This window comes from Trichechus manatus, unplaced genomic scaffold (genome assembly GCF_000243295.1).
Source record: "Trichechus manatus latirostris isolate Lorelei unplaced genomic scaffold, TriManLat1.0 scaffold00030, whole genome shotgun sequence".
NCBI lineage: Eukaryota > Metazoa > Chordata > Mammalia > Sirenia > Trichechidae > Trichechus > Trichechus manatus.
Window position 1 is genome coordinate 7,688,586 of NW_004443966.1, and position 14,965 is coordinate 7,703,550.

The window sequence follows — 14,965 nt, forward strand, 5'->3', positions numbered from 1 at the left end:
AGGGAGAAGGGAGAGAGGGGAAAAGGGAGGGAGAGAAAGAAGACTGGGTGCAAGCATCTCAGATTACAGGTCGGTCTAAGGAAGCTTCTACAAGGCCCTTGGAGAGTCCTCTGGCCAAAGTCAGCCTTCAGAGGAGTTCTGTGTCTCCAAGAATGGGCCAGCCTTAGTATCCCTGCCAAACTCAGTCACTAGCAGACAGAAGCCCGTGAAGTCTCAGTACAAAAGCAGGATGGATTTAAAGTGCAGCACTGGGCCCTTTGCTCAGTCCCCTTCTCTGTATTCTCCCAGCGTTGGCAGTCTGAGCCACAGATCTCCAGTGTGGAAAAGGACCTCACTCAGTCCCACCAGGAAAAAGCTGCGCCTGCTGAGCATCTTTTAAAGCCCTCCATGATTATTCATCTCACGTCTCACTATTATAAGACTGGCAGAGGAAAAGGGAAAGACATAGGAACTAAAAGCAAATGTTACTAGAATATTTAACACAAACTCAGAAACTTTTCATACCTGTAAACAAGGCACCAAATATTTTATTTCTCCCAGAAGTTCATGTGCAAGCAATTGATTCTCAAAGCATTTTTAGAAATACAACAGAACATTAATACACTTTACCAATGAAAGAATTACTTTGTCTCAGGGGATGAAATCATATAAAAATGTTACAAATATTTGAAAGTTTATTTCTAAGCTAACTGAGATGACGAGTTTATGCATTTCCGTAAAGTAATTTTTCTTAGTTTGACGTTCTGTATGTGCATTTTTTAGAATAAACCATCAATGTAATATCATTTGAGCACTGTCATAGCTGTGATTCATATGAAAAATATAAACAGATAACCCAAATTCCTGACTATGTCAATTTTAAAGACACAAAATACTGGCATGCTTGCTATGAAATTTCTGTTTATAATGCTCCTTTTAGTAAACTGCAATTAGCCACTGACATAAAAATTCTGTGTAAAGCTGGAGGTTGTACATATGACATTTATGACACGTTTCCTCACAGGAAAAAAAAAAAAAGAATGATGTTGAAAAGGCAAAGACCACCACATTGTATCAGAGATCAAACATTTAGGACATTAGTTATTGCATTCTTTTTAGATTACACATTAAACAGAACTAGAAGAAATGTAAAGTTTTATGGTCAAGTCTTAAAAAACAAGAATAAAGACAGAACTACTACCTCACATAAACAAAAACAGAGCAAACCAAGTGTGTCTACATATTCATTTCATCATTAAATCACTGATTTGATAGCAAATACCAAGTTAAAACCAACTAAAGGTTCATCCGAGGAAATTAAGTCCTTTTGAATATTTTTTAAAGCTCTAATAGGCAGTGTATCTCTGATCAAAAGGCCCTGGTGGTGCAGTGGTTAAGCAGGCAGCTGCTAACCAAAAGGTCAGTGGTTCAAACCCACCAGTGGCTCCACAGGAGAAAGATATGGCAGTCTGCTTCTGTTTAACGATTACAACCTTAGAAACCCTATGGGGCAGTTCTACTCTGTCCTATAGGGTTGTTATCAGTTGGAATCGACAGCAATGGGTTTGGTTTTGGTTTTTATCTCTCTGATCAGTATAAGTGAGATGCAGAAAGGACCAAAATATATATCTATACACACACACACTGTATTGAAGTGATTTTCATAGGCCTTCTTCAAACAACACATCTACCATTTATCTTCCACAGTGTTACTATACAGGCCTTATTTCACTTATATGTAAAGCAACCAGAGACTTTCATTTGTCCTAATAAGTATTTAAGATACATCTCTAGATATGCATTAAAATTAAATGTTAATTTATGATGGCTTTAAAAGTCTACTTTTAAAAAAGCAATTTCTGAGAATATGAAAGGATTGAATTTCTCATATTACTGAGCCTTGAAAAACTTAATGTGAAATATTTTAATGTATCAGCAAATTATAATTGTGCCATATAAGTTGATCTTCAAAGAGCATGTAAATAATTTTCAAAATTTTGTGAATGCTACATTACAGAGAATAGATTATAGAATATTTTAAGGTTTGACCGTCCATAAGTCTTTATATTATAGTGCAAAGAGGAAAAATAAGCACCAGAGGAAAACATGTTTTAATTAGAAGAAAAGCAATGTTTTCATGAAAAGAAAATAGGAAACATGCCATTTCTTCCTTTAGTGGCTTTTTTTTTCAATTACCTGGTTTACCAAAATGTGATCTCAGTTCAATTACTCAACAAATTACCCTTAAACAAAATGTCAAAGTGTCCAACATTTGTCCATGGCTAAAACCTCTGAAAGAACACTGGACAGTCTAAGCTCCTTTCTTATTTGTCAGTATGGACTTTTAATTAAAAATAAGCCTACTGCCTCTTGCTTCACTATTTTAACCTTAAGGAAAATTTCACTCTGAATTTGAAGCAGTATTTCTTTGAGGGTCTGGCCCATCCAGGTGGCAGTGTAGAAATGGACAGGTAACATATACATGGTTTCAAAATTAGTCAAAAATAAAGAGGGAAAAAAAATGGAAAATCCAATACCAGCTATTCTGGAAAAAATTCTAAAACTAAAGGGTTGCTGGAAAAATTCTCTTTAGCACGATGAAGGAGTGATTTACAGACAAGGTCAGGGTTGGTATCTCCCCAGTAGCAGCCCATAAGCCCACGGGGATCAGTGAGTCAGATGTGGTTGGGGCCTGAGAAGTTTCAGGGATGACTGCTTCACCAATTTCTGCTGCTGTCTCCTTGACTGTGCATCCTCAATGGCCTTATATGCTCTCTGTAAAATAAAGTATTTACTGTGAATTTTAAAGACACATAGAAGCTCATTCGGTGAAGAGAAAGGCATGAAGGCAAGAATTTGCAGAATATTCTTGCTGGAACTCTCCACAGAGCTCCAACAGTGAAGGACAGGAATGCACACTCTGCACGTGGAACGCAAAGCAAGACCCTTCTGCCCTGCGGGGTTCACACTGCTACGATTTTAGGCTTATATACCCAAAGTTATCACTGGAAGAGCTTTTGAAACAATGGGTATTGTTACCAGTAACAGATGTTTTTATCTTTCAGGTTAGAAACAAAAGGAGGGAAGTGTTGAAAGATAAATTATTTACCTCTGCTGTGGTGGCATCCTGCAGATAGATTTTCCGTTGATAGCCTTGACTGACATTGTCTTTTTTGTGGAACAGACTCTGATCCTGTTTCAAAAGAAATAATGACAGAAAAGAAATGATTCTGGGAAAGAAAAAGAAATCATAACCTTTAATTGTATGCTTAAGTGTCAATTCTATTGAACGAGGAGACTAACCAAATATACATATTCAGGTATGATAAGAAATAAACCATTTTGTTACAAGGATAATGGTTCCATATGCGAGCTGTTAGAATTTATGAACTTGGCTGAGTATCCATCTATCTATATAAAATAATGGTTTTCTGCAGACTATGGTAAACAGCCCAGAGAAATACCACTTGATAGCTCATCACATCTGACAAATCAAACAATCCTTCCTTCATGTCCTTGGCTGATAGATCAAATTCTGACATAATGTAAAACACACTGAGTCACTTCTCACCAATGATGTGAGAGAACAGTGACAACAGAGTAAAGTATAAAATCTGTGCATAGTGACACAGTCTCCTAGTTTGAATACTATGTTTCATACACCAAGGTGCTCTTTACATGTTAACACCCCACAATGAGGTAATGCAATGCTATGGTGACATGGTAGTTTGTTAACTTCCATGAAAAGAAAATGCAAATTAAAGGATAAGAGTACTTGCATCTCTAACTATTAAATTTTGTGGTAAATGTCTTTCAGATAGTTAATAGAGATAGTATCATTATAATTTAGGAAAAAATGTATATACTATAGAAATTACTATCTTTAGAATGACAATTTGTACTCTTCTTTGAAACGGATGCAAATAAATTTATATGAGATATATAATACAATAAAAAATCATATTTCAAAGTAAAGGGAGTCTGAGACCTAAGCAAAAGACGGGATATCATTTTTGCTAATCACATGCTATATAATTAAAATAAAAGCTCTTTCATAGAAAATGATGGGAGGAAAGATGTAAAAGCAGTGTTACTTACATTAGCATCCTGGAAATGTCAAATATTATACACATAGGTATCTTAGGAATAATACTTGTACCAAAGCACTTGTTAATAATCTCCTAAAAGTCTACAAAAAGGGACCTTTCCAGAAATGTCTAATATAAGAAAATGAGTATCCATATTAGGTAAAAAAATAAAACAAAACCCTTCTATTTACTAGTGCTTAATTCTACCAAAAAGGAAGCATCAACATCCTATTCTTCCAGCAGATATGAACCTTCCAGACTGATATTTCACTCTGTGCAATCCTGGACTGTCAGAAAACCAAGGATAGTTACACAAACAAACTGATTACATCTCTCCTGACATGTCAGCATATAATAATAGTAAAAATCATCATTTCAAAAATCTGTGTAGTTAACTGTAAAAGTCTGAAAGCACTGGACTTCATTCATTTTACGAATTCTTCGTCCTTAAGTTGTGTTTCACGTTTTCTTACCTTAACCGAAATTGTTAGCATATTTTCATGGATACTAGGAGGAGACACAAAATCTTCAAACGGACACTGCCAGTCTATGCACACATGGCCCAGGATTTCAACTTCCTTTATACACAACACTCGCCTGTTTTGCAAAAGGAAGTAAAATCATACAGGTTAGCATTAACGACTGCTAATTCTTCTCCCGAATATTTTTCACTCTGCTGATGGCAGAGGTACCATTTGCTCAGTAAACAATGTAAACTGGCACTAAAAAAAAAGGATGCTATGTTAAAAAAAAAATCTAGATAACTGGCAGATAAAGAGCAAATATAGCACCTAACAACTAACAAGGCTGACTTTCAAAAATTCCCCTTCTGCCAATCTTGCAGAATTCAGAAAAGTGTAACTTTTTTTATTTGTAAGGTGACCAAAAAACTGATAAGGAATCATCCTTGAAACACATGAGGGAAAGGCTGTACCATCACATGGGGGCACTAAAGGCAGAAGCCCCTGAAAATGTTTTCCCTGGAAAATTACTAATTGCTCTTTACTGTCAGTCATTCATGCCTTCCAGTCAAGAAAGAAAGTGCAGGAAATGTCACAAACTTCAAATGTCAGCAAAGATTCACTTCAGGCCTACTAATAAATATCAGAGTTGAACACTTTAACACTAATGTACTCTATCACACCATAGCGAGCAGCCCATCTTACTCAATAGCCATAGAAAAGCAGAACATATAATCCCTAAAGAGCAACCACACCGATTTCCCAGTGTCTTCTTAAGATTATTTACTGAGATAACCACACCTGAAGTTTCAATTCCAGAAAGCAAAACCAAGAAAATAGAAGGTGTTATGGATTGAATTGTGTCCCCCAAATATAGCGTATCAATTTGGCTAGGCCATGATTCCTACTATTTGTGATTGTCCACCATTTTGTCATCTCGTATGATTTTTCTATATGCTGTAAATCCTACTTCTATGACTTGAATGAGTGGGATTAGTGGCAGTTATGTAAATGAGGCAGGACTCAATCTATAAGATTAGATTGTGTTTTAAGTCAATCTCTTTTGAGATATAAGAGAGAAGCGAGCAGGGAGACATGGGGACCTCCTACCACCAAGAATGTAGAACCAGAAGGGGAGCGCATCCTTTGAACCTGGGGTCCCTGTGCTAAGAAGCTCCTAGACCAGGTGAAGATTGATGACAAGGACCTTTCCCCAGAGCCGACAGAGAAAGCCTTTCCCTGGAGCTGGCACTGTGAACTTGGACTTCTAGCCTCCTAAACTATGAGGGAATAAATTACTCTTTCTTAAAGCCATCCACTTGTGGTATTTCTGTTACAGCAGCACTAGATGACTAAGACAGAAGGGTTGTTAATTAATTCAACAAATATCTAGGTGCTGGGGAAACACACAAGCCCTGGTGGTGCAGCGGTTAAGAGCTCGGCTGCTAACCAAAAGGTCAGCAGTTTGAATCCACCAGCCGCTTCTTGGAAGCCCTATGGGGCAGTTCTACTCTGTCCTACAGGGTCGCTATGAGTTGGAATTGACTCGACGGCAACAGGTTTGGTTTGGATTTGGGGAAACATAGAAGATGGAGTTTCTGCTGAGAGGTACTCATAGCGAGGAGAAAGAAACCTGTAAATAAATGTTACAGCACAATTAGATAAGTTCTAAAAGAGAGTGCACAAAATTCTTTGGGAGCACAGGTGAGAAGGACAGATTGTGTTACTGAAGTAGGTGACATAAGAGCTGATTCCTGAAAGGAAGGAGTTCTCTAGGTGGAAAGAGAAACAACAGTCCAGAAAAAGAGAAGAGTTGACTGAAATATATAAGGGTACAAAAAAGGGAAGACTCAGCTGAGGAATGTGCAAGTCTATAGATGGTGTACCAGATAAATACAGAAGTAAAAGAAAATTCACTTAGTGCCAGACTTTGAAGGGTTTTTTTGTTTGTTTTGTGTGTGTGTGTGTGTGTGTGTGTGTGTGTGTGTTGCCATTCTATGAAATTCTGACTTTAATATACAGGCCCTGGGAAATGCATGAGAAGGTTTATTTTAGAATCTTGGTTCTAGTGGCAAATGGAGGAGAGGCGACTAGACTGGCAGCAAACAATCCAGGTAGGAAGTTACTGCAATAGTCTACTCAGGAGAAAATGAGGGCCTCAGTCAGGCAGTGGCTGTAAGAATGCGACGAAAGGGCTTAACTCCAGATGCTTAGAAGGTAGAGTTGAATGAACGTGGTGAACAATGGAGTGTGGGGACTGAAACAGATGCTTGGCACAGTATTTCTCAGCAGAGGTGGTTTTGAAATTCTGGGCTTGTTCGGAACTGTGTCTCCCACTACAGGAAATTCAGCATCCCTAGCCCCAGCCTATTAAACACCAGGGGTGCCTTCCAACCACTGTGACAACCTAACACACCCGTACATTTCCAAACAGCCAAGGACGTGGACTCCACTCCTCACCACTCCCAGTCCCAGGTGAGAATCAGATGATAAAGCTAAGAGTTAAAGACGACTATTACCAATCACGGCGTTAAATGCAATTCACCATTCCCACTGAAGTGGGGAGAATCTCAAAACTCTCTCTTCCCTTGAGCACCCCACAGCACTACTGTTCTCCCTCTACCTTTAATCTCCTTCACTCTCCTCCTCCTGTTCCATGTTTCAAATCAAAACTGCACCAAACCTATCATTGCTGAGTTGATTCTGACTCATAGCAACCCTACAGGACAGAGCAGAACTGCCCCACGCGGTTTCCAAGGCTGAAATCTTTACAGAAGCAGACTGTTACATCCTTCTCCACTGCGGCAGCTGATGGCTTCAAACTGCCAACCTTTTGGTCAGCGGCTGAGCGCTTAACCACTGCGCCACTTACCAGAGCTCAAATCTTGGTTGTCTTCTGCTCTACCCACTCTCTCAGGGTGGTCTCCAAGACCTCAACTCCAGATCTCTACCCAAACTCCAGTTATTTGTCTTTACATAGACTTGTCTCCCTACACCTGAGGCATTGTCACTTTAATATTGCAATGCTACTTCAAACTCAGTAGGTTCAACTAAACAACAACAACAAAATATCAACTTTTCCCTCAAATTACTGTAAATGGTACTACCTCTTGGTACTCAAGCTGTCATGGATTGAACTGTGTCCCCCAAAAATATCTGTCAACTTGGCTGGGTCATGATACCCAGTATTGTATGACTGTGTAATCTGATGTGATTTCCTTATGTGTTGTAAATTCCGTCACTGTGATGAGGTTCTATTGATGAGGTTTACAAGATTAGATACTGTCTTAATCCAGTCTCTTCTGAGATATAAAAGAAAGAAGCAAGCAGAGACACATGGGAACCTCAGACCACCAAGAAAGCAGTGCCGGGAGCAGAGCGCGTCCTTTGGACCTAGGGTCCCTGCGCAGAGAAGCTCCAAGACCAAAGGAAGACTGATGACATGGACCTTCCTCCAGAGACAATAGAGAAAGCATTCCCCTGAAGCTGACGCCCAAAATTTGGACTTGTAGCCTACTGGACTATGAGAGAATAAACTTCCCTTTGTTAAAGCCATCCACTTGTGTTATCTCTGTTGGAGCAGCACTGGATGTCAACTTGCATTGCCTTCTTTTCCACATCCAATCAATCAGCAAGCCCTGTCTCTTAAACCTGTCCCCTTATTTCTATCCTCAGCTTTTAGCCCTCACCACCTGCTACCGGGATAACGGCCATAGCCTCTGTGGTAGGCAGAATACAGCCCCATATAATCCTCAGGACTGTGAATATGATGGATTTCACCCCTGTCATTGGGTTTTGTTGTAAGACAAAGGTGATTTTAAGAAAAAGAGATTATCCAGATGGGCCTGACCTAATCACATGAACCTTTTAAATCTGGGTCTAGAGGTTAGAGATCACCATTGCTAACTTAAAGATGGACACAGCCACATGGCTAGGAATGTAGGTGGCTTCTGGGAGCTGGGAGCAGCCCCTAAGCAAGGAAACAGGAACCTCAGGCCTACGAGAAACTGAATCCCGCCAACATTAAATGAGCTCGGAAGTAGAAAGGATTGTGGCCCTGGCCAATGTTTTGATTCCAGCCTTGTAAGCAGAAGACCCAGCAATGCTGTATTGGACTCCAGACCCACAGAAACTGTGAGAAAATAAATCTATGTTGTTTTAAGTCTCTTAAGCTTGTGCTAATCTGTTATGGAGAAACAGAAGACTAATACAGTCACTAACTGGTCTCCCTGCCTCCGGTCAGAACCGCCTCCAATCCCGCATCCAAGAGGCTGCCAGAGACCTTTCTAAAGTTCAAATCTCATCATATTACTCCTTGTTCAAAAGCCTTCAGAGGGAAAAAAAAGAGAAAGACTACTGATATGTGTGAAAAGCTGTTATAACAGATCATACATTTAAAAAAAAAAATCAGTGATTCTCCATCACATCTGCTCTTAGATGGCATGAGCAGACACCTACGATGCTAGCTTCATCTCCCAACACTTCCCTACTAACGTCCTACCAGCCAGCCATTCCAAATAGGTCTTAGTATTCAAAATACTATACTCTTTTATGCCTCTGCTTGCCTCCTGTTTACCTGTATAACAGCTGTATTACTCTATGGGACTCAGCTCAAGTGTCCCCTCCTCTGGACAGCCTTGCTGACACCTCCCCATCTCCTCACTGGACCGAGAGTTTTTCCTCCGTCCTCAGTCTCTGTCCACCCCTTTATCTCAGCACCTATCATACTGTGATAGTTACTAATGTGTAGGTTCACTCCTTTAGATGAGGAGGGGACAGAAACTAACTTTCATCTCTGTGTCCCTCTATCTGTCACATATTGATGGTTTAAAATAAGTGTGTTCAATGAACAATTTCTTAATGATTACTAACATATTATGGAGTTAAGACTACTAAATTTGGGTCATGAGAACTCATATCTTGTTTCTAAAAACTGGTAAGAAAAAAAATTATTGGGACCACATTTTGGATGAATTTCAATATGGATGGAAAAATTAAAAGCCCTATATATTGGAAAACCCAATAAATAATCATTAAAATGCCAATAATACATTGGATAAAAACAAAACTAATTGCATTGATTTTTAAAATGTTCTTTTCAGTAAGAAAAAGAATAAATACCAATGAAAGTGAGCAATGAAAACCAGTAACTCACAGAATAGAAAATATAAATGGGTGATGACTATATTAAGTGTTCCTACTCATTAGAAATCAAAGAAATGCTAATTAAAACAAAGAAATTATTTTTCACCCATCAAATAAGCAAAAAAATTTTTTTTTAATGGTGACACCAAGCCTTAGCAAAACACAGGACAAAGGACACTCTCATTAACTGTTAGTGGGATGTAAAATTGAACAACCTGGCAATATATAGAAAGAGTCTCAGAAATCTTCACAGCTTTTGGATCAGCAATCCTACTTAAAAGAATTTATCATAAGGAAATAATTATAGGAAAAAAAACCTCACAAAGATTTAGCTGCAAGGATATTAATAGTATATAATAGTTAAATAGTAATTACAATTATAATAGTTATACAATAGCTTATAATAGTAAAATATTGGGAAGGGGCAAACTATCAAATAGTATCTGAATAAATTATAGAATACCTATAAATATAGTATTACACAGTGATTAAAAATCACATTGTTGAAGAATATTTAATAGTTGGGGAAGATGACCATCACATATTATTATATAAAAAACCTAGGTTACAAAGATGTACATATTACATTTTTTGACCCTACAGGACAGAGCAGAACTGCCCCAAGGAGTGGCTGGTGGATTCAAACTGCTGACCTCTTAGTTAGGAGCCAAGGTTTTAACCACAGGGCTACCAGGGCTCCTTTCTGTACATAGTCTTTATAAAACACATACACTGCAGAAATCTGATATACAGCTAATGGCAGTTATCTCTGTATGGTGGAAATGCTAGTAAAGTTTATTTTTAGGGGTTATATAATTTATCATTCAAATCTGGACTTTTTAAGAATAAAAGGGATAGCTATCAATAGGGGTAAACGAACATGTATGGTTACTCTAGCTATTTTCTTCTTCTTAATTATTATCTATATCAGGGTGGACAAACTACAGCTTGTGAGCCAAATTCAGCTGCAGACTGTTTTAGTAAATAAAGTTTTATTGGAACACAGTCACATTCATCATTTATATATTGTCTGTGGCTGTTTTCACACTACAAGGGCAGAGTTGAGTAGCTGCAAGACAAAATGGCCGGCAAAGCCTAAAGAATTTATTATCTAGCCCTTTATAGAAAATCTGCTGACCCCTAATCTATATGACCTATAATGCGTTAAGTTTAACTTTAGCAATAAAACAAAGGTTACTTAAAAAAAAAAAATGAATTTGGAAGAAATGCTATTTTTATTTGATCACTAAAAGGTCAAACAGATCAGCATAATGATAACTACCTCAAACCAAGAAATTTCTGCCCGAGTCTACTAAAGATAACAAAGATACGAAGTCAAGTCATTGTACTGGTCACGAGTAGTTAACAGCTCGGCTGCTAATCAAAAGGTTGGCAGTTCGAATCCACCAGCCACTCCTTGGAAATCCTATGGGGCAGTTCTACTCTGTCCTATAGGGTCACTGAGTCAGAACTGACTCGACAGAAATAGGTTTCTTCCTTTTTTAATTGCCTCCTGAAAGCTCTGTAGATTGTTAGATTTAATATTCCTACGATTTTTCAATTTACTTAAATAAAAACTAGATATATAAAGCAGACACAACAGTACTCCCACAGAATGCTTTAAGTCAAACAAGTACTAAAACAATAAGTATTAAAAAAAAAAAACACTAACTACAGAAAATAAACTGATTCCCACTGCCTAGTGTTGAATTACATAAAAGGTATACAATTTTAAAATGGACTAACATATGATCACTGTCAGCTAAGTACAATAACAATACAAACAAACATTGTTTTTGGTCTAATCTAATGGAGACAATGCAAAATAACAGGCATAAAAATTAAGTGACTGTTTGCCAAATCCATAAAAGCTGCTTTCAAGATTACGTTGTGAATGTTTTCACTTCTTAACTAATGCTCAAATCAGATGACTGGTTAAACCTCTCTTTAAAAAAGCTGGTAGGTGTAACAGTCTGAATCCTGTCATTCAGCCTTCCTTTCTTTCGTTTCCACCCAAATATGTTTGTATCATTAGTGAGGAATCTAATGCACATTTTGCCTACTGTAAGTACACTGTCTTAATCCTACAAAAAACATCACTCAGAAAGTGCTGAAAATTATTAATCAACAACTACCACTTTGTGATAAGTGATGTAGGGTAAGTCCCAGAAAAATAAATTTGGTAATTTAATCCAAGTTCTTTTATTTGGAAAAATTATCTACCACTCCCAAAATGCTTAGGAAAAACTAAAACACACAGAACTGATACCATCCTTTAAAAGGAGTATATTAATCACCTAAAATACAACCTAGTATGAAAAAATGATTCATGAATTGAACCCTCCATAAGTGGATTTGTAATTTACATACAATGAATCCCTATCACACATACGAAACCTATTCTAGACTCTGCCTCTCAGCAGTGTCCCCCTCAATAAGCCCCTAAACTATGGTGAGTTTTCGTTTCAGTGTCTCTACGAGGAGGCTGGAACAGCTGAACTCCAAGAACCTTCCCAGATCTGCATGTTTGTGATTCTATGAAAATGAGCACTTTGTCTTTGAACTATAGTTCTCTGAATCCTCTGCCATTTAACCTTCAAATTTCTCCTGATCTATACAACTAAGATGAATTTTTAAAAATGCCACTTGAAGTTAATACCTATTTGTAACCATGAGGATTGTCTTCCTGACTCCAGGAACAGCACAGTGGTACCGGTAAATCTCTTCTTCTAACTTTCTGACATGATTCTGAAAAGCAAACAAGACTTAAGATTTCGGAAGTACGTGCATCCAAATAGTACTTCCAATACTGTATATTAGCTAGTTATAATAAAAGTGCTAGTTACGAAAAATTTTATTATAAACAAAAGCACAATTCTACATATTGATACATGACACTAGAAAAATATTCACAGCATGTTCATAAATTAACTTTCATTGTTGCCTTAGAAGATGAATATATATTAAATGCTTACCAAGTGATTTTCCAGATAAAATATATTTTGTTCTGTAATAACTTAGAAGTATTTAAAAATATCTACAGAAACCAACACACATTTTCATTGATGAGAATATGAATATATACTAATATAAAACTGCTACATTACATGACATAATATAAAATTGCTACAGTATCATAACCTGGGGTGCACGGAAGAACACTGAAGTAGGGGTCTATGAGCCCTCTGCAACAGAACATAAAATTATGAAAATGTGGTTCTGCAGCTTTTTTCCGAGGGGGGTTCATGTTTTTTACCAGCTTTTTTGAAACAATCTATGATCCCTCTCAAAGGTTAAGAACTACTGATTTATATAAAAACAAAAAACAAATCCACTGCCATCGAGTCAGTTCCTACTCATAGCAACCCTGCAGGACAGAGTAGAAGTGCCCCATAGGGTTTCCAAGGAACGGCCGATGGACGTGAACTGCCGATCTTTTGGTTAGCAGCCAGTCTCTTAACCACTTACCACCAGGGCTTACTGATTTACACAGAGGTACATATTATACATGTACTAAAACCCAAGATAACTGATATTTAGTGGTTTTGAATACTTGGTTTTATAGATTAAACATGCATGAAAAGTACATTTACGTATGAAATTATATTTCTGAGAGAAAAGAAAAAGTAATGACAGTATTAATGCAAACATGAAGAATTTCTAGAATTTCAAAATAGCTGGCAGTATTCATTGCTAAAGACAAATACAAGCAATAAGTAATTCAAATTTAAATAGTAGCACGTTAAATACATTTATTTTCCTTTTCAACTATCTCAACTATAGATATATTTCAACTATCTTAAAATAGGTTGAAGTAGTCAACACATTTACATTAAAAACCAAGAAAGTGTTCCTTTTTATAATGAATGCTAGTAAAATATTATATTGACATTATCTATAATACATGATTATAGATCAGATGCGATAATACATATGAAAATACAGAATATAAACATAGCTAATAAATAAAACCTTAATATTTTGCAACCAAGAATACATCAATGTTATTAAAAGGTAATATAACCAATATAATCACAAGCAGAGAAAGCACACTTAATGTATTATTATCTCAATGCCTAAATATACTGAGTCCCCACCCAGTCGCTCCTTCAGAATTACAAAGAGTCAGAAACAGGAAGCTGAGAGCCCAGGAAGAACTGGGGTCCCATCTTCAGAACGAGTATCACAGAGGGGGGGCAGTTTTCATAGCAACAGTCGCTTGTTCCACATCTTGGCTGTGTGAATTAGGTAAAATCTTTTAACATGCACACCTTAATTTCTTCAAAGAGAAAACAGGGAATAAATATAGTAATTTAGTGGACTTATTTTTATCTTTGAAATTTAAAAATCTTAAAATACTTAGATTTACGATGCAACGTGCAATAAACACTACCCCCTCTCCATCTTGCATGCATTTCCATCAGTTATCAGGATATTGCACTTCAAACCATTAAGAGCTTTAAAGATATAATTTATCTCCGTAATACAACATAGAAAGCCGTGTCAGCACTACCGATACCCACTACCCTCTGAGATTCAGGCTAAGATACTCAGTCACTGACAGCAGCAGAAGAGTAGACCAGATTAGTTACTCAAATATTCACTACTCCTTCCCGAAATGCAAAGTGTAGGAATTTGACAATATTTAGCAAAAGCCCTTAAAGTGGTAATTCCATTTTTTCAAATAAATTCTAAGAATATAATACAAAATATAAAAAAGCAATACAGATAATGATGTTTATCACGTTAGTAAAATAACAGGAACAACTTTCAGGTGAACAATGAGGAACAAATACATGAATAAGGTCACCTCCACAGATGGTAATGCAAGAATTAAGAATGTTAATGAAGCGTTTCTAAGAACATGGAAAAATACAATGTTTTTATATTAAAAGTTGGAAACACCACTTTAAATATCATATGATCACAGGCATGTGAACCAAAAATGAATGTTAAATAAAAACTGGAAGTACATATATATATTTAAATATAAACAGTAATTATTCTAGAATAGACAAACAGTATATCCTATGAAAACATAGTATATGATTTTATAACTCTCAAAGCTAAGTACTAAAGAACACAGAACACTAGGGGGAAAAAGAAAAGGGAATGAATCAAAACATCGCCAAATAAATTATTTAGAAGGTACCCATATTACAATAAGGGCTAGGAAGACACAATTTTATACTCCAGTGCTTTTCAATATTTACATATTTTGTTATACACTTGATCCCTTAAGGACAGAAGTTTTTTTTTTTTTTTTTTTTGTATATCCAACTGTTATGGATT

At 36.8% G+C, this 14,965-nt stretch overlaps 1 protein-coding gene across 1 annotated transcript in view; it reads right to left on the bottom strand.

Annotated features, from left to right (window-relative positions):
* Positions 1 to 730: 730 nt before the first annotated feature.
* VPS13C (vacuolar protein sorting 13 homolog C) overlaps positions 731 to 14,965 on the bottom strand; it is a 175,087-nt gene continuing 160,852 nt past the window's right edge. Inside the window, exons 80-83 of the mRNA XM_004374623.3 lie at positions 12,333 to 12,421; positions 4,541 to 4,664; positions 3,089 to 3,172; positions 731 to 2,754 (exon numbers count right to left, since the gene is read on the bottom strand). Of these exons, the coding sequence (XP_004374680.1) occupies positions 2,647 to 2,754; positions 3,089 to 3,172; positions 4,541 to 4,664; positions 12,333 to 12,421 (405 nt within the window). The 3' untranslated portion in view covers positions 731 to 2,646. The remainder of the gene's footprint in view (positions 2,755 to 3,088; positions 3,173 to 4,540; positions 4,665 to 12,332; positions 12,422 to 14,965) is intronic.